The 26191-nt window shown below is 39.1% G+C and overlaps 1 protein-coding gene and 1 long non-coding RNA gene across 3 annotated transcripts in view; both read right to left on the reverse strand.

The window, feature by feature from the left end:
- Positions 1-8128: 8128 nt before the first annotated feature.
- Positions 8129-11898, reverse strand: LOC121399950. The gene is made up of 2 exons (XR_005965361.1): positions 9452-11898; positions 8129-8776 (listed from the first exon to the last, which is right to left on the reverse strand). It is a non-coding gene; the product is annotated as an uncharacterized LOC121399950 (long non-coding RNA).
- Positions 11899-13263: 1365 nt separating this feature from the next.
- srgap2.L (SLIT-ROBO Rho GTPase activating protein 2 L homeolog) overlaps positions 13264-26191 on the reverse strand; it is a 107198-nt gene continuing 94270 nt past the window's right edge. Inside the window, exons 20-23 of one of the 2 annotated variants that reach the window (XM_018245200.2) lie at positions 23652-23703; positions 18070-18219; positions 16694-17012; positions 13264-14278 (exon numbers count right to left, since the gene is read on the reverse strand). In XM_018245200.2, the coding sequence (XP_018100689.1) occupies positions 13895-14278; positions 16694-17012; positions 18070-18219; positions 23652-23703 (905 nt within the window). In that variant the 3' untranslated portion in view covers positions 13264-13894. 2 annotated transcript variants of the gene reach the window in all.

The raw sequence follows: 26191 nt of genomic DNA on the forward strand, positions 1-26191 counted from the left end.
TGACATTAGACACACACCCATGTTGTATATTCACAACTACACATATCTGTCCCATGGAATTGTCACATACATAATGCACAGTTGCTACTTTTCATGCTTATTTCCTGATATAGTTTGTTGTTATCAAGTAATGGTTATAGAAGTAAAAACAATTCAAACTACAGATTATATACAAGTATTTATGAATTTATAAGCATGGCATTCATGAACTATAGTTGCATCACAGAGAGGCAAATCCAAGGCAAGTAAGGGGTGCTTAAACCATATACCGAAAGCCACAGCGTGTATCAAACAGAGAAAAAACCCTCCCTTTATAACTTTTGACATGGGACACCGTGTAGCTCATAGCTCCACATTTCTGAGAAGGACCAAGTATGGGCTATTTCATATGGGCATTTCTTTGTGAGCACATCCAAACGCAAGAACTCATTGACTCCATTTTATTCTGCCTCGTTGTACCCTCCAGAATCCAAATTTGCGTTTTAGCACAGCTACGTCACATAGAGCAGAGAAAACAGACAGAGATATGCAAGCTTAACTAACAAAAACATGCTTCGTTTTGTTATGTAAAGGCACTATATGCATTTTGTCAAGCATAACATGCATTTTTAGATGCACCAAAAAATGCCCTTGGAAGTGAGGCTGTTGGTAAGGCTGATTTTGAGGGAAGTAGTAGGGACTTTATCATGTGTAAAATCTTAACATCCATTATTGCATTATTCTTTCATTATACCTATTCGTCTTGTAACAACAAGGGAGCAAGAGTAGGGTTGGTGCAGGTATGGTTCTCATTATAGTATACACTTTAACATACAGTGTATGTTTGAAACACAGTAGCCTGCTACAAGGCACACAGTAACTTGGATTAAACCATCACACATCAAAAACAACTAATATATCTCTAGATGTCCCCAATAAGGCATATCTAAGGCAATAATCCCAATGCCACCCCTTCCCCATTGCTTACCTCCAGTAAATGGACCACTCTCTCTGGCTGCCTGCTTTATATACTAAACGTTTAATGGCTAAAATTCTCAGACATGAGTCTTATTCATAACTGACCACTATAATCTATTTTTAATTCTTTGAATTCAGCTTAATGTATGGGAATGTATGAGAGAGAAATAAGGAAGCATGTGGCTAATCAGCCTGAGACAACGTAGGCTGTCAGTAAAACCTTCATTGCATTTAGGGACAAAACAAAAAAAGGAAAAGAAACATCTGCCTCAATATTGATAAAAGACAAAGAGAAAACACACATTCTGTGTGTGTGTCAGAGGAAAAGGACCAAAATACAAAAATCACTTCTCAGAATTTCCTAGGTTCCTCTTTCAGTTTTCTTTTGCAGGGAGTACAGAAACGGTATGTTTGTTGTGAAAACAAGATTCTATTTTAAAGATTTGTTTTTGTCATTAGCAGAATATTACTGCTCTTTTTTTAGGCGCAATTTTAGTTCTGGTTAGGCAGGCGTCGGATAGGGACAACGCAATTTGCTGGGGTGAACGGATCGGGAGGGCACTTCTTGAGGGTGAAGGGGTTGGTTAATGGACGATCCGTGGGGCTAAGAACGTGCTAACAACACTTTGATAATTTTGGTTAACTCATAACCGCTTGCCACTCAGGCTGCTTTTTAGGCCTTGATACCTCAATCACCCTGCATGGGGATTGTAGACCGGAAGGGAGGGATCCTGTGGTGGGAGAAGGGGTGGCTTGTGGTGTACTGATACCTCTATAATATGAATAATCGTCAAGAAATTGAAAAGATTGATTGTTTTGCTCCAACCAACAGTCACTCTCAGGTGACTTTATCCCTCCTACCCCTGGCTTTTTAGTCAATCAGCCTCCTGCCTAACCAATATTTTAATATTGCTATCTAGACATAATTTTACTGGTCATATTAAAAGTTAAGTTTTATTAATCACTTCAATTGTATGGTTACAACACATGGATGGGAAGGTGCAATGTGAAGGGTCATTTCTTTTTCTTTCTTTGTATTATTAACTATTATCTGACCTTGCACACCATCTTTTATTTTGGACGGATGGTGCTCCCCAACTCCTAATCTATTTCTTTTTCAGTTCTAATGAGTGTTTGATGCAGTGATAGAAGGGTTAATCCTTTCCCTTGTTCACTTGTTCTACATTCAGGGACTATGTAGGCGGAGCTTCCCATACTACGATTAGGTGAAACCGGTAGAACTATGCAGAGAGTCCTGGGGAAATTCCCTCTGTAAAAGTCTGATCCTTGTATAGAAAAATGTGACTTGTTATTTAAGGCCTTTATAGCCAGCTGAGTGTGACTGAGAAACTTTAGAAATAGAATTTAAAGAAAACACTGAACCAAACAACAATGGTGGGTGAATACAATTAAAATTACTCATTTTGCTTGGACTGTATTGGATAAAAGGTTGATTTAGGATAATAGCTTACTACTTCTTACATGCGTGGCCACCATCTTCCCAGCAATCCTCCTAGGGTCAAACATTGGCACATACACAAAAGGTCTCACGTATGGTCACAAGTGCAGTTGCAGACTCTGCACTCTGTAGTGAGTTGTGTGTAATACAGCTATCATTAAAGGCACTTGCACTCCTTGCCCTTCCTTATAGTTGCGCTTGGCATCCTTTTGTTCTGAATCCAGTGCTGCTGTGTCTGTTGACACAGGGGAACTCAGGAGCCACTGTCATCTCCAGACACAGTGGCTTAACTACTGAGGAAGCAGACCCTGTGGCCACAGGGGGGCTCCCTTGGAATTATGGGGGGGAGTGGTTGACCCGTAAGAATGTCCTGTAGGGGATTGCAGATGACCAGCAAGTAAATGCAGGGATACGTTGCAAGCACCCACAAGTATGTACAGAGGGGGCCCACAAAGATATATTGGGCGGTTCTAGGCCCCCGCAGTTATGCACTTGTTGACACCAGGTGACAGCTCCATGGATCCCTCAGTATCCTGCATCAATCATCACAGCTCACTTGCAACGAAAGAATAGGGCAGCCGGTTTAGCTTTAAAAATTCCTGGGATTCATAGGATTATGCTTAAATGTAGCCTTAAAAAATCCCTCCTTTCAATATCCGCCAATACATTCAAACACACAAAGTACTTGAATATTGTGCTGGCACAGAATAAACCAAGAGATACAGTAAGAGTTAACAAGAGGTAACATTCAAAAACATATATATTAATACTTCACTTTGATATCCAGCATTTTACTAGGTGCTCTACTTTTCTTGTAACTTATAGGTTTTGCTGGGAGCTATAAAATAAACATTGAATAAATTATCAACATAAATTGGATATTATCATTAGATATAGTCACCATATTAATAGATAAATAAGTGTATAAAAATGGAAATAACAAGTGAAATATAGCTTAATATTTTTCAGCTTCTACACACACATAGCAACAAATGTAACCTGCACATTTATTCTCCATGACTGGCTTGAACAGCACCCACACCTCCTCTGTTTCAGTTTCAATGAGCTCCAAAACAACAGATGTCTTGCTTATACATTTTCTGTGTGGTACTGCATAAGAACTGCACAAAACAGTTGCATATTATACAACTACTTACATTTTAGAATATTCTTTCTAATAAAGCTACAAACGAGCTTCCCCTTACAATGGGTGCTTGGATGTGGATGACATGCATCACAATCATACAAATATACAAGTGTATAGGTGCATAACACACAAAGGGAGGTTTAGACCCCACACGTTGATTTCTTTGGCAAAACTGGCATTGCATTACATTGGTGAGTCCTTTGACTTCTGTCTGGGACTGAATCTGATGATATGCCTGAAATTTCTGTGTTTATATTTCACAGGATGGGTAGTTTATCCCTTATGAACATGGTTCAGAATCATTTAAGCAGTTTTCAATGCGGATTAACAACAATGATTGGTAAGGTAATTTTGACTTCTCTGAAGAGTCAACCTTCCCCCAATGTCACTGTAGGCCAAGTGAACTTTTTCACCTAGTATATGGACACACTGGCTATTAAATGGCCTTGCAGTTAATCAAAGTTTAATTTAACGGGGCCCCACAGTTTGGTGCTTTGCTTACAGACGCACCTTGCAAAAAAACTCCAGAACACCAGGATGTTACTAAGTAGACTTAAGACCTTGTGGCATTAGGGGCCCTTCACAGTTTTCTTAGGGATCTCATACTTTTCAGGATTTCTCACACTAAAAAAAAAAAGTGTTGTTTGATGAACCTCTACCAACATTTAACAGGTGTCTCAATCCAAGGCTTCTGGAGATTAGTTCAGGGTTCTTGCTCCCTCAAATGGATGATTATTTCATTTAAACAGCAGTGTGCTTGTTTTCAGACAGTGTGCCTGCTGCCAGTGCCTGGTAACCAATCAGTGGATACCAAGGGAGCTACAAAGCAGAAAGTTCCAGCTATTATTTCAGACATCCAGTCAATCTGGCCTTTGTAGATTACATTTTTTGCTAAAAATCTTGTTTTGTTCACCGGAAATAAACTAAACTGAAAAATAAAAAGTTTCAAAGATGAACCCCCCTTTCATTAACAACTGACACCGAGACTTAAATCTTTTTTTTTTTTTAAAGCCTTTTTTTTTGCATTTAACAATAACACAAATCATATTGTTGGAAGAGGAAAAGTCCAAAATAGGTTTGCACATACATAGCTACATTCTCCCAATAGGTATTGATCACCGTACAGGACCAAAAGATATGCATAAAAGTACATGGGTCTAGACCACATTTATAACACAGATTATCTGGGGTCAATCCCATATTATGCAAACACACTGGCGAGTAGTACAATCTATGTATCATCTCATGCTGTATAAGCATATCCCCACTACTAATTATTGTAGGAACAAAGGTTTCTGTTATTTCATCCAAGTCATCTAAGTCCAAAGTAGGGATGTCTTGGGTCCATTTACTATAGCACTTTGCATATGGGTTGCCACTTTGGGAGTTTAACAGGTTATATACTTTGGACAATCTTTTCTTCTTTTCAGGTGCCTTAAGCAAAGTTTCCAAGGCTGGTGTTTCCATTAAGGGTACACATGGGAATTGGGCATTCAGAGCATGCCGAACCTGAAGATACCGGTAAAACATGGTACGCGGTAAACAAAATTCCTGGGACAACTCTGTAAATGACTTCAGTGTCTGGTTTTTGTACAACTGGCCCAAATATTTGATTTTATATGTTGCCAATAGCTGCGGGTCTGGTATTGTTTGCAAATGTGGCAGGGATGGGTTCAACCATAGTGGTATATTGCGCGATATTTGTGGCGTGCTAGGTTTGTTTAAAGCCAAGGCTTTTTTCCAGGCAAGTATGCCTGTGTGAAAGGTGGAAAGTGGCCACCCATTTTGTGTGATGCCACGAAATGGCAGATTAGCCAGTGACTCGAGGAACCCGCCACTGCGGCAGCAGTTATGCTGGCAGTGTCCTCTGCCAAGGGGTTGAGCCACCCTGCCACATGGGTGAGTTGAGATGCTAAGTAGTATATAAAAATATGAGGCAGGGCTAGGCCCCCAAGTTCCTTAGGTGCGGTTAGTATTGCTAGTTTAATTCGAGGCGGTTTATTTGCCCATATAAATGATGACACCATGGAGTCCAACCTTGAAAACAGTGCTGCCGGCATTACATTAGGTGCTTTCTGAAACATATACAGCAGTTTAGGCAAGATAATCATTTTTATCATATTAACTCTGCCTATTAGGTTGAGTGGAAGTGGGGACCATAGTGAAAGCTTATGGCAGATGTCAGCTATTACTGGGTCTATGTTTAAGGCTGTATGTTGGTAGAGATTCGGGTGAATGACTATTCCTAGGTACTTAAAGTGATCCACCTGCGATAATGACTGTGTTTGACTTAGAGGTCTTTGCAGGGATGTACCCATATGCAGAAGTGTGGATTTGGACCAGTTAACTGTGAGACCCGATGCTTTCCCAAATAGATCGACAACCTGTAGCAGTCTATTAAGTGACTGGTGTGTATCTTTCATATAGATTAGGGTGTCATCTGCGTAGAGGGAAATTTTCTCCTCTAACGCAGCCTATTTCCAGCCAAGGATGTCCGAGTCATTACGAATCAGGCCGGCTAATGGTTCTATGGCAATGGCAAATAAATATGGGGACAAGGGACAACCCTGCCTCGTACCTCTGCTCAGTGTCAAGGAGGGGGATATCTTACGGTTAGTTTGAATTCTAGCTAGCTGTGGAATTCGTATATAATAGTTTGACCCATTTGATAAAGTTGGGCCCGAAGCCCATGTGCTCCATAGTTGCCCATAGGAATTCCCAGTGTAGGGAATCGAAAGCTTTCCTGATATCTAAAGCAGCTATCACTCCATGATTTTTGTTTAGAGTTAAGTATTCCATCTTAGTATAGAGCCTATGTATGTTGATGGATGTGGCTTTCCCGGTCATAAACCCAGTTTGATCTGGGTGGATCAACGTCTCTATCACTTGTACTAATCTTAGTGCTAAAATTTTTGCCAATATCTCTTTATCACACGTGAGTAAGGAGATAGGCCTATATACATCCACCCCCCACAATTAACGCTTCTTGGACAGATGGTGGGAGGTGACCTTTAATAAGAGCCTCTTGGTACATATTTAGCAATCTGGGTGCCATGCTATCCTGCTGGATTTTATATAGTTCTATTGGGATCCCATCTAGCCCTGGAGTCTTCCCTGATGGAAATGAAGAGATTGCCGCCTTTACCTCTTCTACAGAGATGCCTTTACCTCTTCTGTCCAGAAATTGTTGCTCAGGTGTTGAGAGGTTAGGGAGATTAGCATTGCTAAGAATTTGCATTGGGCAAGTAGTTTGTGTAGGGAGTGTTGGATTATAGAGTTATATGTAATATTCTCTAAAGGCATCATTGATACCTGTAGGGGAGTCAACAAGGATGCCATTGGCTAGTCTAACCCTGGGGATAATTGTTATCGGTTTTTGTTCTCTTGAGAGATAGAGACTTAAATCTTTAACTACCTCCTAGCAATCTCCACCTGGGTTAACCAACACTGCTTCAAACTGAACCTAACAAAAACTAATTATCTTTCCACTTAAACCCGGTCCTTACTCCCCCTTTTACCCCATCTTTATTGATGGCATGCTCATTAACCCTGTCAACTCAGCACATTGTGTGGGGGTAATCTTTAACTCCCCTCTCTGATCATATTAAAGTGGACCTGTCACCCCGACACAAAATCTGTATAATAAAAGTCCTTTTCAAATTAAACATAAAATCCAATTTCTATTTTTATTAAAGCATTTATAGCTGTAACAGCTGTAAACATTTAAAAATCTCAGCTGTCAATCAAATATTGTCTGCCCCTCCTTTATGCCTTAGGCATAGAGGCTGGGCATACAATTATTTTTTCTTTCCATTCAGCACCTCCTAGATGTCACTGCTCTCCACACATTCCCCCGTTCTCTTCACCATTTAATTGTGTAGCCAGGGCATGGGGATGGATATCGGGTCTCCCATTCTGGTGCACAAACAAGATTCTGAGATGATACAAGGCTTGCCTTAATAACAGTGTCCTACAAAATGGCTCCTGTCTGTTTGCTATAATTCTGAATTTCCAGACTGAAGGAAACAAGATTCAAATGATTTTCATGGTGTAATTAAAGTTAATTTTACTTGAATAATGTGATAAAATAGGATTTTTAATATTTTTTTTGGGTGACGGGTCCCCTTTAACAACACTGTCAAAACTGGTCATTTTTTCTTACGCAATATTGCCAAAATGTGTCCCTTTCTTTCACCTGCAACAGCTAAGATGCTCATGCATGCTCTCATCCTATCCCATCTGGACTACTGTAACCTTCTATTGACTAAAATCCCATCTCTCCTCACTACAGTCCGTATTAAATACTGCTGCCAGAATTCTCCTCCTCATCCAAGAAAGTACAGGCCCCACCCCTGCTAAAGTCCATATCATGGCTTCACATTAAAACATAGAATGACTTATAAACTCCTCCTCTGCTTCATTTCTACATGTAAACTGCTCTTGATTTAAGTACTATAAGAGATGGCCCAAGGCAAGCAGTTGCTTGTGATACAGTTTGTGGCTGAATACAAGTCATTTCTGTCAAGGGCTGGGGTCCCACTCACAAATTTGAAAAAACACACAGGTTTTATCTAAAAACACAGTTTATTGAATAGTTTCCACATTAAACTTCTCCACCAGTCAGCCTGGCATTTGAGAGAATACAAAGCACAAAAAACGGACTTACATTTTTCCAGTTGTGAAAACATTGCTTTTCTTGTTGTGGTGTTTGAAAGGGGAGGGTAAGTGGGAGACCACGTGTAAATGGCATTTTATATATCAGGATTACATATGACAGGAACATTCTTCTACACAACGGTATCATTCACCCAATGGATGACATCACTCCCGAAACAGAAATTATACAAAATAAAATTAAACAAGGTAAAAAAAAAAAAAAAAAAAAACGCTGCATTTCAGTGGTCAAAGTGCCATAAAAAAAGCTGATGTACTGTGCTGATTTATTGCAAAGAGCACAATATTAGATTGTTGCTCACTTTCCCAATATATATGCTAACAAAATTAAAGTTCCCTGCAGGATATGACTAAAAGAAAAGTAAAAATAAGTGAGACCAATTTTTGCAGGAGTCAGATTTGCAACCCATATGTCACCTCCTCTGCTTCATTTCTACATGTAAACTGCTCTTGATTTAAGTACTATAAGAGACTAAAAGAAAAGTAAAAATAAGTGAGACCAATTTTTGCAGGAGTCAGATTTGCAACCCGTATGTCACCTCCTCTGCTTCATTTCTACATGTAAACTGCTCTTGATTTAAGTACTATAAGAGATGGCCCAAGGCAAGCAGTTGCTTGTGATACAGTTTGTGGCTGAATACAAGTCATTTCTGTCAAGGGCTGGGGTCCCACTCACAAATTTGAAAAAACACACAGGTTTTATCTAAAAACACAGTTTATTGAATAGTTTCCACATTAAACTTCTCCACCAGTCAGCCTGGCATTTGAGAGAATACAAAGCACAAAAAACGGACTTACATTTTTCCAGTTGTGAAAACATTGCTTTTCTTGTTGTGGTGTTTGAAAGGGGAGGGGAAGTGGGAGACCACGTGTAAATGGCATTTTATATATGAGGATTACATATGACAGGAACATTCTTCTACACAACGGTATCATTCACCCAATGGATGACATCACTCCCGAAACAGAAATTATACAAAATAAAATTAAACAAGGTAAAAAAAAAAAACGCTGCATTTCAGTGGTCAAAGTGCCATAAAAAAAGCTGATGTACTGTGCTGATTTATTGCAAAAAGCACAATATTAGATTGTTGCTCACTTTCCCAATATATATGCTAACAAAATTAAAGTTCCCTGCAGGATATGACTAAAAGAAAAGTAAAAATAAGTGAGACCAATTTTTGCAGGAGTCAGATTTGCAACCCGTATGTCACCAGAGATAGAACGAAGTATGCACGAACCCTCTCTGGAACAAGAGAGAGAAAGATACTCTCTTTATACTGTATGTTTAGACTTGAACACACAATTGACTGGTTCCAGAACATAATTTCTTTGTATATATGCATTATATATTCCTAGGAGCTGACACACTGCTGCCTCGATTCTCCACAGACATTAGCAATAGCACCACTAGTGGCTTCACATGGCGATGTTATTTATTAATAAGCTAATGTTCATCTTTACTGCTGAAGCAATATGGCAACTCCACTAAAATGCATAGCAGCAAGTCTTCAGAAAATGCATGCCCCGTACACATAAAGCAGCTACGGCAGAAATATTTTGTTTTACGGATGACTTATTGCAGGTTAGCACTACTCAAAAGATGTTTTCTTCAAGTCAAAGGCTTCTACTGAAAAACCTATAAAAGATTCTGTCCATACACATAACATTTTGGAACACTAACTAATATATATTTAAGAGTAGAGCATCCTAGATTTCCAATTGCATGCACTGCTTTTCAGATGTGGTTGCCATGAATATCAATTATAGACGAACGCTATAGTCCCCACATTTTCATCTACCTGTTTGCAATGAAAGCTGCTTTGTTAGGATATGGAGCATATCTATTGGGGGATAGACTATTTATTTTCATTTCAGGGGCGGGTTCTTTATGAACTGCATGCACATACCCCTCTAAATGCCTGCCTTGTCCATATATCGGACACAGCTGTTTCTCATTTTCTTACACTATCCATCAAATCATTGTTTTAGGGCTTTCAGATTATTAGGGAACCCCCACTTTTGGCTATGGCAGGCAGAATAATACACACCATGGTGCACGTTACAACTGTCAATAGACCACAGACTGGAGGACAATCAACAAGTTAAAGGGCAATCTAAACATAGGTCCACTCAGTGGTGACTAATCTGGTGCTAAGAAAAAAAAAGCTTCATACATAATACAAATGATGGCTATAAATAGTGATAAAGCGTTCTGCGAGCACCACGGACTAATGAAAGCAAAATTGCGGCAGTGAATTTATTAAATGAGTTAGCTATCATTGCCATGTGCAGGCTATAGCCTAATAGCCCTGCTTAATTAAATATGTATTAAGTGGTGTGTGTATTCGGTAAATCCCCGAACACTGAGAATGCTACTGTATCTCTATGCAGCTGTAGTGTCAGGTTAGTTCAGCACATTCCATTTTGTTTCACCTGAGAGAGGAGAAAGACATAACTGCAGACACATTTATAGCTTTTTATGTAGTATACAATCCCTTACTGGGTGATAAAACAATCACTTTTCCAGTGTTATTCTTCATGACATTTCATTAAGGGACATCACTTTACTTAAAGCACTGATTCAGGATGTTACAATAAGACTTTCTCATAAGTACAGTTTATTTCCAACAAATTGTCAACTACCTGTACAATGTTTTGTCTTAAATCTTGCCTGCAGCCCTGCATCAATAAGATTAAACTGTACCCCCTGCTGTGTAGATACTACACACAGAACTAAAGGTTTTTATTGCACACAAATGGTTACAAAAAAGAAAGAATTGCTGCTGATGGTGTCATTGCCTTTGATTCCCAAGCACTGAAAATATGATAAAGATTGCTTAGCGGGTACATATAGTATTCCAGCTTGCTGTAAGATTTAAGGAAAGTCTCTGTAGCCATGTTTTCCTTTAAATTCCAAGAGCAAGGGTGGGGGCAAGGTATTTTAGGTGGATCCGAAACCAGCTTGGACAGGAATGCTTCATTTAAGAATCAGCCATTAAGTTAAAATGAATCTGTAAAGCCAACAAATCAAGAAACTTTGATCATGAAAACTCTTCATTCTTCAGACCTAAGCAATGAGTCAATTTTACTTCCTGATTAGTACAAAGGGCACTTATTGCAGCCTGAGGCTTTGGTGAGGAATAGGTTATTGTAATTGTATATGACACAAAATTTGTTGGTGGAAAAACTTTCTTAAAAAACATTGCACAAGACTAGCTGCAAACCCTCCAACTCGGGAGTCAAACTCATAGAAAGCCAGGCTCTCGTCTACTAATGCTAGCTGTTGCCTTTGATGTAAAAATAAAGGCTTTTAAAAGGGTTTTTTACATTAACTTTTAGTATGATGTAGAGCAGGGGTCCCCAACCTTTTTTACTCGTGAGAAACATTTGAATGTAAAAAGTTGGGGAGCAACACAAGCATTAAAAACTCCATGGGGATGTCAAGTCAGGGCTGTTATTGGCCGTTTGGTAGCCCTTATATAGATTGTAGCCGACAGGAGGCTCTATTTGGCAGAACAGCTGGGTTTTAAGCAACCAAAACTTGCCTCCAAGCCTGGAATTCAAAAATAAGTACCTGTTTTGAGGCCACTGGGAGCAACATCCAATGGGTTGGTGAGCAACATGTTGCTCGCGAGCTACTTGTTGGGGATCACTGATGTAGAGGGTGATATTGAGTGATTGCAATTGGTTTTCATTTTTTACTATTTGTGGTTTTTTAATTATTTAGCTTTTTATTTAGTGGCTCTCCAGTTTGCAATTTCAACAATCTGGTTGCTAGGGTCTTAATTACCCTTGTAACCAAGGATTTATTTGAACAGGAGACTGGAATATGAATAGGAGAGGGCTTGAATAAAAAGACAAGTAACACAAAGTAGCAATAACAATACATTTGTAGCCCTATAGAGCATTTTTTTTTAAGAAGGTGGCAAATAAAGAAGAAAAAATGAAGACCAATTGAAAAGTTGCTTAGAATTAGCCATTCTATAACATACTAAAAGTTAACTTAAAGGTGAACCACCCCTTTAATTTTTTTTCAGTGGAATGCTGCCTATAATCACCTACTCACTGTTCACTGAATTCTAAATTAAAGTTGCCAAGATATTTATTTAATATCTTTTGCTGCAGGTTCAAGATTTTTAATCAGGGCCCTTAGGGCAAGAGATATTTCCACCTCAAATCTCATCCTCAAGCTTTAAATATCTAGGGGAACAAATATCTCCAGAATAAACCTTCAGGCTGGGGCTGCAAAGAATTATAAATGTCCTTCCTAAAAAAAAAAATCAGCTCTTCCTTCCCTGGCCTTACCCATATTAGGTAAATTTGCTGAAGGCAATATCTATTTTTATGTTTGAATTGAAGTAGCTGTCTATGTATCCCTATCAAACACACTCTGTTTTCTTTAAGTGATAACAAAATTGAACTACAGAACCAGTGTAACATCTTTGTTCTTCAGATGTTATGAACTGTTAACAACAACATCTGAATTTTCATGTTTTTCAGAGGATGCTGGTAAAGAAAGCAAATAAATAGTTTTACATTCTAGGTTAAAAAATTAAAAAATTTTCTTTTGTACATTGCTAGAGCTGGAATTGCAGGGAATTCTCCATTTACAAGGTTAAACTTGCCTAAAAATAACCTAGGAGGCCAGACAATTCTCCCTTTAACCGAAAACAAATTATGTTTCAAATTGATCTTTTTTACACATGGGCAAGGAGTTCTTGTATTTAAGAGACTACAGAATGCAACCATAATGCTAAAAAGGAGTTGGAGGGCTGCTACAGAAAGGACATATCTTCTCTTACAGAAGCACCCTCCAGATACAAATACAGAATCAAAGCAATGTCCCATACTGGATCAATAGCAATTAAAGGGATTCCAGCAGCAAACATTAACAAACTGCATTTGTTTGTATGGTCCTGCGCTAGAAGAGCTTCTGTGCCCAGCACAAACTACAGGCTTGCAACAGCTACAGTTGCCCTGCAGGAATCACTTAACAGACACAAGCCAGACTTTAGGAATCTAGAGCCAAAGAAAGATCTTTAGAAACACCAACTTTAAATACAGGATGATTTAAGGCATATGAACTATTTTAAAGATTTCAGTAACTTGTTGAAAATGACAGCATAACAATCCCTTATATAAGGGAAAAAGATTAATAGCAGTGACATATTCTGTAACTCAACTGAATGGCTGATGCTTAAAAATAACTCGTGATCCTACAACTTACCCTGGTCAAATTTTGGTGCAGTCACTACATCCAGTTGAATTCTAACTAGTAACCAACACAGGGACAGTTTCATACAGTTTCAACCCAGTTGGTAGTTCATGTAGTTTAGCTTTGGAACTGTCCTGTTAACTGATTAAATGAATTGCTGTCCTTTGATCACATTGCTACACAAGTCAGACTGACCGTTATCGCATTAAACATTGCACTCATGGGGTCACTTCTGTCCTGATTGGAATGACCAATTAAACAGCTTGCACTCAGCTTTTTCTTCTTTTTTTTGGTCCTGCATGGGACTGACTCCTTCAGTTCTATCCCCATTTTAACCTCTCCCCTGCCTTTATTTTAAGGCTTCTTATGACCCTGCAGTCTCTATGTACACACTGAAGACTTTAAAATTGATTTCACAGTGATGTCCCCACATCCAGCCTCACACCGGACAAAACTTGTCAGGAGGCTGCTGACCGGATGTAGAACCTACTCCACTTGCAGCTTGGGGCCCAGATTTGGGGAACAAATTAGGTTTAGGCCTTGTTGCTGGAGGTCGAGATGGAGGAAGCCGCACAGATTTTGCAGTACGGAAAGAACAGGTAATATCGCTAGCTGAGCTGGCACTTCTCTGGAACCCAGGTTCCACATCCCTAAGGGACTGGGCATGTAGGGGGCTGGAAGGCTCAGAATTAGGGGCAGCCACAGGAGAGGTCTTTAGAGGCTCCAAGGTATCCAGCACCACGTCAGGGGCATATTTGACATTGCTTTGGCGCTCAAGCTCCCGAAGCTCATTAAGGGCAGAGTTCATGGTAGCTTCAATATCCTGAGATCAGAAATGGAGGAGAGAGAAACATGATTACTATATACATAAACCTTTGTAATAAATTCTTAGAAACTCTAAATAGTGTTGTAAAAATATATACACAAACCAGATGTGGGACTTAACCTCCATGTGCTAGGCACAATCGTACCTTAAATGAAAAAAGCCATACACTATAAATAATATAAAAGGCAATATTTATTTACCACCATGCCACATGTACTTAAAACCATTTAAAATAAATTAGAATAAGCAGTGCTGCATTGGGGATATGGATCCCTCTACCCCAATTATCTGTAACTGTTGTTTCAGTAAACCAAGATGTATAGGACTGCCTATGATTTGTGTTCCGTTGTGTGGGATGGCTGAACAGCCCCCAACTAAGCCACGGTTGGTGGCGAAACAGCTGTTGAGGTGCAGCGTCTGTGCGGAGATAAGCAGGATCCTTCTCCCATCTGAAGTCTATCGGCGCGTGTGAAAAGGCATTGTTGCAGTGTGAATTTGGATTCAATCATCGAGCATTGAGTTATCCGGTGTGGGATACGATCACTTACGGTCGGTATAATCTTTATACTTTGGGGCAGGTCGTTGTTGGACTTGGAGTTACTAAGGGGCAAGTACAGTTCACATGGTGATCACAGTAGCGGCATCATTAATCACAGTATCACGACTGCTGAGTCGCTAAGTCTGTTATGAGACGCATTAAATCATCCTGAGTCATACCAAATGCCCATATAAAATACCACAAACTTTATTGTTGAGAAGGTTCTCAATTCCCACACCGGCTCTGCTCTTATACACCGATCCCCAGGCACAACCTTATTATCCCACGGGACTGATTGGTTCTTGAGCACGGACTTAAGGACGTTACCAGTGGGAGTGACCAATTGGAATTGCCTCACACACCGATGCTAATCACAACAGTATACATTCATCCCCTCTATACGTACAATTATTTAAGGATTTATTTGGACTGAGGCACCATTTACAGCATTATATTGCATTGGTTGGGGGCTGTTCAGCCATCCCACACAACGGAACACAAATCATAGGCAGTCCTATACATCTTGATTTACTGAATCAACAGTTACAGATAATTGGGGTAGAGGGATCCCTATCCCCAATGCAGCGCTGCTTATTCTAATTTATTTTAAATGGTTTTAAGTACATGTGGCATGGTGGTAAATAAATATTGCCTTTTATCTTATTTATAGTGTATGGCTTTTGTCATTTAAGGTACGATTGGGCCTAGCACATGGTGGTTAAGTCCCACATCTGGTTTGTGTATATATAGTAATTCAATTACATGTGGACACTCCTAACAATGCAGGCCACTTAACCTATTATTGGATTTTGTGATGCACCTTGCTTGAGAACATATAGTTGCATATAGTGTTGAAAAAATGTTATGAAAAAATTCAACCAACACTGTGTTTTAGTCTCTTCTATTACCAGAGTATAAAGAAACAAAATTGTTGAACGTGTTTTCCAGATAGAGATGCTTTCAGTGGGTCCTATTGTCACGGTCAATATACGCAGCTATAAGGCAGTGCTGTCCAACTTCTGTGGTACCCAGGGTCAGAATTTTTCTGGCCTAAGTGGTGGAGGGCCGATAATGGAAGCCAGCGTTGACCACTACCTGTTTTAAACTTTTAAGCACATATGCCCATTAATGGTGGTAGCACACCAAAAAACTAAAATGGTTGGTGCTCACTGCAGTGATATCACTCATCATTAGGGGCCCCTGACAACAATTTCCAGATGTACCACCAGAACAAACCCTACTAGGCTCACGTCCCACAGGTAGCGTAGGGCAGGCAGTGTATGGCACACACAGGGAACATAGGGCAGACAGAGCATGGCACACACAGGGAGCATAGGGCAGGCAGAATATGGCACACACAGGGAGCATAGGGCAGGCAGAATATGGCACACACAGGGAGCATAGGGCAGGCAGAGTTTTGCTCACACAGGGGGCAGGCAGAGTATGGGACACGCAGGGAGCATAGGGCAGGTACAGTTTGGTACACACAGGGAGCAGAGGGTAGGCAGAATATAGCAGGAGACTTCTCTTAGATAAACAGTTCATTCTGTGTTACATACAATGCTGGAGCCCCTCCAGCAGCAGCTTATAAGGTATAAGCCATAGCTCCCTGAAATTTCCCACCACAAACCTTGTTTTTCCTTTTCTACTCCATACCCTACATAGGTAGTTTGTTACTATGGGTTGAAATAATTATGCATGATGGGGGAACCTATTTATTATAGTAGGCAGTGTGGTAAGTTTTCAAGCTAAACAAATTCTAAAACAATTAAAAATAATATTTTAGAGGATACAGATGATTGCACAAGGACCTTCTACCACCATGTGTTTATGTTTACATTCACTGTGAAATTTTGTGACATGTTACATCCTACCTGAGCAATGACTTCTGGATCCAGTGGGCGATGATTGTTGAAACTCTTTGACCTTCCTGCCGCCATTGCTTTGCGTATTTGAGGGCTATCTACCCGGTTCTTGAGAGACGAGTGTCGACTAATGCTGCTGACTGTGCCATGTCCACTGATAGAACAGCGGTCTGGAGCCTCCCTAGAAAAGTTTTGGCTCATGACAGGTTGAGATGCAGGTCGTACTGATCCTCCAGGGGAGGCTGGCTCTGATGTATCAGAACTAGAGAGGCTATCACTCTGACGGAACGTTCTCCGAATGCTTCCAGATTCTGGCCTCTTCCTCTGTCTGCAAAGAGGAAAATTTGAAATAGATAGATTCAAATGGAAGATACTAAGTATATAAACAAATAGTACTGCTGGATTTTGTCTGCTATTTCCAGTAAAATTGGTGTCCAAATCACTTTTTGCACTAGGGCTACAACTGACATCATTACAAATGGCTATGGATTAAAGACTCCTATATTAATATACTGGGCACCAGTAAATCAAATTTTCACACAACATGCACGTGTACATCGAGTACAGCAGCTGTTAAAAGGGTGACTCACCTTTAAGTTAACTTTTAGTATGTTCTAGAATAGCCAATTCTAAGCAACTTATTAGTTGGTCTTCATTATTTATTTTTTTTATAGTTTTTGCATTATTTGCCTTTCTCTTCTGACTCTTTCCAACTTTCATATGGGAGTCACTGACCCCATCTAAAAACAAATGCTCTGTAAGGCTTATAAATTTATTGTTATTGATACTTTTTATTACTCCTTCTATTCAGGCCTCTCCTATTCACATACCAGTCTCTTACTGAAATCAATGCAAGGTTGCTGAGGTAATTCACACCCTAGCAATCAGATTGCTGAAATTGCAAACTGGAAAGCCGTTGAATAAAAAGCTAAATAACTCAAAAACCACAAATAATAATGAAAATCAATTGCAAATTGTCTGAGAATATCAATCTCTACATCATACTAAAAGCTGAGGTAAGTAAGCTGTGTTAGCCGTGCTGGGAAATGTTTAGGTTTTGTTGCATAATGAATATTTCATTCCTACACCTAAAGACTCTTATCACGAGTCTTGATCAATACTGTTTTGTGTCCGTTGTAAGACTGTAATAATAAATCTATCCAATAACATAAACTCATTAATTTATTATTATTTCAGGTCAGAGATACCCGATTGTGACCTACAACTCCAAGGACTAGATTTTTTCTTAATAATTTGCAATGAACAATGCATTATACAAGGTATAATGTTTGCTGGAATAGCTTTGTAGTGTTTTGATGTTATGAGAAGGCTATGTGAAAACATAGAAAGCTGTTAAAGTTTATTTTTGGCCCCTTAACACTTACTTGTTAATATTTGCAAGGTATATATCAGCCACGTGACTCCCTGTGGCACAGCTGAGAGTGGCTCTTGCTGTGATCTTCTCTTCCTGAAGTGGATCAGAGCTTTGCTCAGATTCAGATCGAGGGCTTGACCTCTCGCTTGGGGGGTCTTCACTATAAAATAAAGAAAAGGCCATGTCCTACTGCTTTCTATTTCACAGTGATAAAATCTCACATCAAGGGTGTAACATTATGAATTTTTTTATTATATAGAATATTGTAACTGTTTTATGCAGCAAGGTTTCCAGATAAAGCACCACAACAGTTTACACACAGAATTTTGAACGAATATGTTAGGCAGTTGCAGGGTAAGGCTGATGCAATTGTGGGGAAGATTTTTCGGAATGCAGATAAACACATCAGCTTGGTGTGACAGTAGCCTAAGGGTTGGGGCAGACGGGCAGATTCGGGGAAATGTAGTCGCCTGTTGACTAATCGCCTCTTCTGCGGGGTGACAATCTCCCCGAACTGCCTTCCGCCTGCTTGAATGAAGAATCCCCTACGATAATGCACTCCCGGCACTTCAATTTCCGAAGTTACCTCACAAATAATTATACGTAATCTGAGAAAAGTAGCATAGTAGCACTGGTTGTAATAATAAGCTCACATATGTAAATAAATCAGGTTGTACAGAAAGTTATACTGAATAATTCAATGAAAAGCTAAATTGTAGTTGTTAGTTTAGTTTTTAGATTCTTGCAGTAAAATAGAGTAGATTTTGGTATATGTAGGAAATAAAGTACCATCATATCACTTAATGATCTACTTCCAAGGACCAAACATGGAGTAGCTTTCAGTTTTTCTTTTTCCCCTGGTTAGCTCAAAAGATATTAAAAAAACATATATTTATCCTAATAAAAACAATAGGCAAAAAGTATGTTCAGTCCAAGTCCTATTCATTGAACTCATCTTAAAAAGGGGTATACTGTCCTTTAATACAGCTCACAGAATTCCAAAAGTAGGGTTACATTTTTTTCTTTTACAAGTACACAAGTACTTTTTTTTTTTAAGGCTTTATTTAACATTTAAATTAAATGACAAGAAAAAAAAGTCAAAACAAAACTAAACAACAAGGGGAGTGAGCAATGTCATTCCATATCACAGATTACAGATTGTTAAGGCACAAGATACATAAGTCATTAGGAAGAGAATTGGAATCAAGATCTAACTAAGGTCTCCTTTCCTATATGTGTAGGCGCTGGTTTGACCTGGATGAGTGCAGGCACTGGAATTTGTGGTTTTCTGTACCTTATGTGTAGGTATCTTCCCATGCTTGCCAAATACTTTCGTACCTCTGGGGACAGCCTCTAGCCCAATATGTGAATTTAATAAGTCAGTAGGTTTGCAACTGTTACTCTCCATTCCTTGAGAGTCGGTGCTGTGCTTGCTAGCCACTTTCTAATTATTACTTTTCGTGCATCAAATAGGAGTGTACGGAACATAACTCTTTGATTGTTTTGGGGGATAAGGTCATCAATAACTCCCATGAGGCAAATCTTGGGGGAACTCTAGATTGGAATGTAATTCACCCACTGTTTTCCCCCAGTAATGTTGTATGTCTGAGCAAGACCAAAGTATGTGGAGAAACGAGGTACTGGGCTCCTGGCATCTTGGGCAATTTGCCCTGTTTCCTTGTTGGAATTCGGCCAGTCTCTCAGGAAAATAGTATAGTTGGTGTAGGATTTTGAACTGTATTAATTTGTCTCTGGATGAGATTAGGTAATTTTATGCTTTGGTTGTGGCTTCGTCCCAGGCCTCAGAGTTCAGACTGGGCAACACTGCCTTTCATTTTTCAAAGGAGGCTTGGAAGGGGGTGGTTTCATTTCTATTAGGCTCCTATAGAGTCTAGTCACTAGTTTATGTTGGTTGCCAGCCCAGAGGATTCCCTCTATCCCCAGTGGTTCATACAATGTTTGCAGTTGCTGGAATTGTTGGTAAAATGCATGGCATAGTTGTGGGTAGGCAAAGTATTTTGGTGGATTTTCAGGTTTAGCTAGTTTGATTTGGTCATAGCTTTTAAAGGTGCCGTCATTCAAATGAATAGTGAGACTCATTTCTGATACACCTAAAGCCAACATAAAATCAGAAAATCCTACTGCATGACTATTGTCATTTTCCATTTCATGCACCCAACCCAAACCATTTTGTATTACGGAGACTCCCAATATTCTGTGCCCTTGTGGTTAATTAAAATCTGCGAAAGGATGTTGGTTACAGGAGAAAGAAATTTCATCCAGTACTGAGGTTCCTTTCTACCAGTTGTATACTGAGAAATAGTAAGAATGATTAACTTTTATAGACTCCCTGGCCTCTCCCAGTAAGCTCTCATAATATAAGCTATTTCTCATACAGCTACAGATGTATGGGGGACATTTTTTTGGTGCAATGCAGTGATTTGGACATAATAACTGCCACAAAAAGCACATCCTAATTTTAATTTTATTCTAGGTTAACTTCCCTCAATGGATGAAGAACAACATATATCAATAGTGGACCTGATGGACACCTGCATCTGCCCAACAAAAAGGTGCACCAACATAAGACTTCCAACTTACACACACACTGATCACAACTGGATCACAGAGTGATTTTGTAAAAACTGACAGTTTAACCCCCCCCCACCCCAGGTGCCATATTTGCCCACCTAGCTGGACAGATAGAATGAATACATGACCACTTTTGCCCATAGGTTAGAACTACAAAGGAAATACAGGTCGACTGTCAACAGCAATCTTACAACCAGTAAAAAACAAAATAGGTCTCATTTACAGGCACAACTGCAGTGTGCAAAATGTAATTTCAAGTGCACTAAAGTAGGCAGTCATTGGAATACTGGGGCTACTACCACCTTTGAAGGTGTGGATAGATGCAAGTACCTTTAAATAATGGCGTATATATTTGCTTTGAAAGCATTAATAAGCCATGATGTTTTGAAGACAACGTGTGGAAACTATACAAAGAAACTGAAGGTTTAGTCAAAGTACAAGAGAAGTCCAATCGGGTGAATGTGATAGGGACCTTGGATTGTAAACTCTTCTGGGGCAGGGACTAATGTGCATGATGTCTAATCTCTGTAAAGTGCTCCGTAAATGTGTTGGTGATATATAAAACACCAGGAAATAAACCAAAATAAAAACATACAGCGTTGCTGTAGCACTTTATACATAGGTATACCTACAGCAAATGTTGCAGCTAAACATCTGCTGACACCTGCTGGACCCTTTGTAGAATGACTTAACATTTCAGTTATACAGTGCTGTCATTCCTAAATAATGCATTTAAATAGGTTGTGCATGTAACTTGGAATGGTCTTGCTCAAATATATATAGTGGATAATGTACCCCCTACTGTAATTTATAAAGATATTATAAGTCACAAGGAGTTATGCGACCATATGAGGCCGAAGCAGAGTCATTTTAAACAGGTCACATAACTCCGAGGTCACTACTATCTTTAAAAATGTAAGTAGGGGTACATTATGCATTATAATCTACATTTTTCATGTGCCTTACAATTTAAATAATGGCTTTGCTTACATACTAAATAATACTAATTGGTATGCTATGCTTCCTCCCCCCCTTGCTGATTTTAGCTTTCTCCTTATGTTTCCCTGTAATTCTTTAATGGAGTTAAGTACCTTTATTCGAAATTTTCTGCTGTATTCTGCCCCTTGCCTTCTTACTTGCCACAGTTTACTTCATCGTTGCAGGCTGAGAACGGTGGAGGGGAGTAGGGCAGATATTGAGACTGGGGATTGAAAGTGGGAGGGGGAGCGAAACTTGAGACAGTGGGTGGAAGGGAGGGGTCAGCGAGACCAGAGAGCAGACGTGCAAGCAGGAAATCGAAGCGCAGCGAGTGCATTAGCACAGGCGATTCTTCATTCAAGCATGTGGAAGGCAGACGGAAGGCAGTTCGGGAAATTGTTGCCACACAGAAGAGGCGATTAGTCATCCAGGCGACTAAATCTCCCCGTCTGCCCCAACCGTAAGAGGTGAGCCTGGCAGTCAGAACGGGAGGGAGACAAAACAGGAAGGGAGATCTACAGCAGGAAATGTATCTGACTTATAATTTACAGTTTGGTTCATAGGGAAATGACCAAACTGTAGATCATAATGCTATAATGTAACATTAATGCTGATATAGCCTAGTCATTAATACAGTAAACTACTGTATTTCATAGAAAACAAACTACTGTGCTTATACAATGCTTCAGCCATAAAATAATCTCCACTTGTCTTTGTTCTAATCAAAACAAGCAAGAAGGTATTATTAGCCTGAACTTATATGGAGTCATTGTTGAAGGAAAACTACAGCCTGAATAATGTAGGTCTCTATAAAAATATATTGCCTATAACAGCTCATATGTAAAACCCTTCTTGTAAATAAACCACTTTCATAATAATATACTTTTTAGTAGTATGCACCATTAGTTAATCCAAAATATAAAATTGTCATTTTAAAACATAAGGGCTGCCTCCTGGGATCCTAGGATTCATGGTGCACACAAACAAACCATACATGTTATGTCACATGAGCCAATTAACAAACAAGGTTCTGTGCTTTACTTCCACATGTCTTCCTGTTACAGTTAAAACTGCATTATTTCTTGTCAAGTGATCTCTGAGGCAGCACAGAGAATATCACAAAATGGTGGCTCAAGGGAAAAGATGTAAAAGGGCAATATTTATTTAAATATATATTCCAGTTTGGTAAGATTCTTGACTATGCCACTTGCTATCTGTTGCTTAAAGGGATTCTGTCATGATTTTTATGGTGTAGTTTTTATTTCTAAACTACACTGTTTACACAGCAAATAATTCACTCTACAATATAAAATGTAATTCCTAAACCAGCAAGTGTATTAGTGTGTAGGCAGCCGTCTCAGGTCATTTTTCCTGGTGGTTTTAGAAAAAGCCAGCACTTGGCTTAGGGTGGAACTGCTTTCTGGAAGGCTGTTGTTTCTCCTGCTCAGTGTAACTGAATGTGTCCTGTGGGACCTGGATTTTACTATTGATTTACTATTGATGTTCTTAGATCTACCAGAGAGCAGTTATCTTGTGTTAGGGAGCTGCTATCTGGTTACCTTACCATTGTTCTGTAGTTAGGCTGCTGGGGGGGGGGGGAAAGGGAGGGGGTGATATCACTCAAACTTGCACTACAGCGGTAAAAAGTGACTGAAGTTTATCAGAGCACAAGTCACAAGACTAGGGGCAGCTGGGAAACTGACAATATGTCTAGCCCCATGTCAGATTTCAAAATGAAATATAAAAAAATAGGTTTGCTCTTTTGAGAAACGGATTTCAATGCAGAATTCTGCTGGAACAGCACTATTATATGATGCATTTTGAAAAAAACATGTTTTCCCATAAAAGTATCCCCGGCTTTAAGTATTCATTTTGGGGGTAAAGTTTTCCTTTAAGTGACCCAAGGCCATGAAAGTAATTAATAAATATCAAATATATAACCCCCAAAAACCAGCATGGATTTCGGAACCAAAAATCTGACAAACTGTGTTCAAGAAGCACACTGCTGGTTTCAGCACATACCTTCCAGTAAGTATCCTCCTGTTGCTATATCCAGTGCTGTTGGTGTGGTAACCTATATGTGATAACAAAAATTTGTAAACACAACATATATCAAAATACAAGGATAGTTAGCAAAACTGCATTCATACATATAGCATTCCCTTCATGAATCACCTCCATTATAAACACAGGAAAGATCTGCACATTATTCTGGTCTATCCACTATATATATATACAACATAGAGCAGTCTTGTTTGATAAACTGTCGCTACTATATACTTACACTGCTCTCAATTAGCCATACACATATTAATGGGCTTCACATAATCAAGAGACTTCCTATTGTGATCCTTCGTATCGCTTACATGTTTCCAGTCATGTGCCTCCTTTTATATGGATGTAAATACAGTAGAAACCCCATGTCTTTCTGGTATAATGGTGTAACATTTTGGAAAATGTAAAATCGGGGACATGCATTACGCATAATATATTGGTGGGACCACAGAAAACTAGTGTATGTAAAATTGAGGTTTCACTATATTATTATTCCATGGTTTCAAGAAGGCAATCATTTTTGTAACATCATAAACACTACTGAAACTGAGAGAAACGCAAGAGAATTAATAAAGACAGTAGGGGTCGAAATTAGTGGTTGTAGCTTTTTAATATGAAATAAGCAATTTTAGCAGCATAATTTATTTATATAATAAATTTAACTTAATTAAAGGGGTCACCTTCAAACAACTAGTTGTTTTCAGATAGATCACCAGAAAAAATTTACTTTTTCCAATGACTTTCTATTTTCTATGTGTGACGGTTTTTCTAATATTGAAGTGTAAAGTGTCATTTTTCACCTTCTGAAGCAGCTCTGGGAGGGGGGGTCGCCGACCCTGTAAACAGCTATAAATGGATACATTTAGTTGATACATTTCTTATCTTTGTCCGTGCTGAGCAGAATCCCTGAGTTTCATTATAGGCAGCTGTTAGAATTGATACAATAGTTGCTAATTCTCCAGCGACGCTGCTGAGAAATCAACTAAATGTTGCAAAATTGTAACAGTTCAGAGTCTGCCAATCAATTACCGAACTACCAGACTCAAACACCAGAGACATGAACATTAGGGATGGGTGAATTTGACCCGTTTTGCCAAAAATTCGCTGCCGGCAAAATGTCGCTGACGTCCATTAAAGTCTATGGGCGTCAAATAAATTTTGTCGTGCAGCGAATTTTTTTTTGATGGGCGTCTTTTTATTTTGACGCACGACGCCATACAAGTCTATGGGCGTAATTTTTTCGAAAAAATTTGCCCATCCCTAATGAACATTCAACTTTAAACTTAGATTTTGGAAAAACAGTAAAAAAAATAAATAACGGAAAGTAATTGAAAAAAGTCTTTATTTCTGGGGAACAATCTAAAAACAACTGAATTGAAAAAAGTGTTTGGAAGGTGAACAACCCCTTTAAGTAAAGGTACGGGATCTATTTTATTTAACGATTGGGACATGGGTTTTTTTTTTTGGAATTTTAATGACCATACCTTAAGTTGCCTAAACAACATTTAAATATTAAATAACCCCAATTGTTTTACCACAACATAGATTTGTGCAGCTTAGTTAGAATCAAGTACAAGGTACTGTACTGTTTTATTACAAAGAAAAATGAAATACTTAAAAAAAATTATAACATTATATATAATCAGTCACAGTGCTGATATGCCTGTATGGCCCCATCTTTAAATAAGTGATTGCTGCAGGCAAGGCTCACAAGGGGGTACCTGCCCATCAGTTTTATGGCACAGTAAATTGCATGATTGGTGTACTGCTATAGGTCACCAAGAATTGTGGTCCCATTGGGCGAGGACCACACCAGCACACTGATGTGGTCACTCTTTTGAGAACAATACATAGGCCTGCATAATGATCAGCTCACTGGCCCATTATTGGATCAGCTTGCTTTGGCCCAACACATGGGTGGCCAAATAGGCATTGTGTCCTAATGGGCAGATCTTTCATTGTATACATAACTTAATATGCACCAACAGCTTAGAAGTAAAACTGAGAAAAGTAAGCATGTCGAAAATACATAATTTATGGGAAAAGTATAATAATGTAAAAATTTAGAAATGCCCAAATCCAGGATTCACACTTTTTTCAGCATTTAGCAGCATCCTTACTGTTTAGCCAAACAAAATCTGAAGACTTGTATCCCTAACAAGTTTTTATATTATGGTCCTAAAGTTTTATGTCCAGATACAAATAGGCCTAACCCAACATCTCATAATAGGGTTACATAAAGAATAATTAGTGCCTATTGAGAAAGACAAAAGAATTGTGGTATTGGAAAAGTGCATCAACAGCTACGTACTATCATGTAGTGGACATAAAAAATATGATGCAGGGTCCATTTCACCTTTTTCCTTAAGTTCCTTTCTTCTGCATGATCCTACTCCTCTATGTCTATTCTCTTCTTTCCCTTATTCCTGTATCAAAAAGGCCCTCTCTTCTGATGCAGCCAGGCCAAACTATACTGTCTCCCTGTACATTATGGTGTGCTGCTCTCT

Source organism: Xenopus laevis, chromosome 2L (assembly GCF_017654675.1).
Source record: "Xenopus laevis strain J_2021 chromosome 2L, Xenopus_laevis_v10.1, whole genome shotgun sequence".
Taxonomy (NCBI): domain Eukaryota; kingdom Metazoa; phylum Chordata; class Amphibia; order Anura; family Pipidae; genus Xenopus; species Xenopus laevis.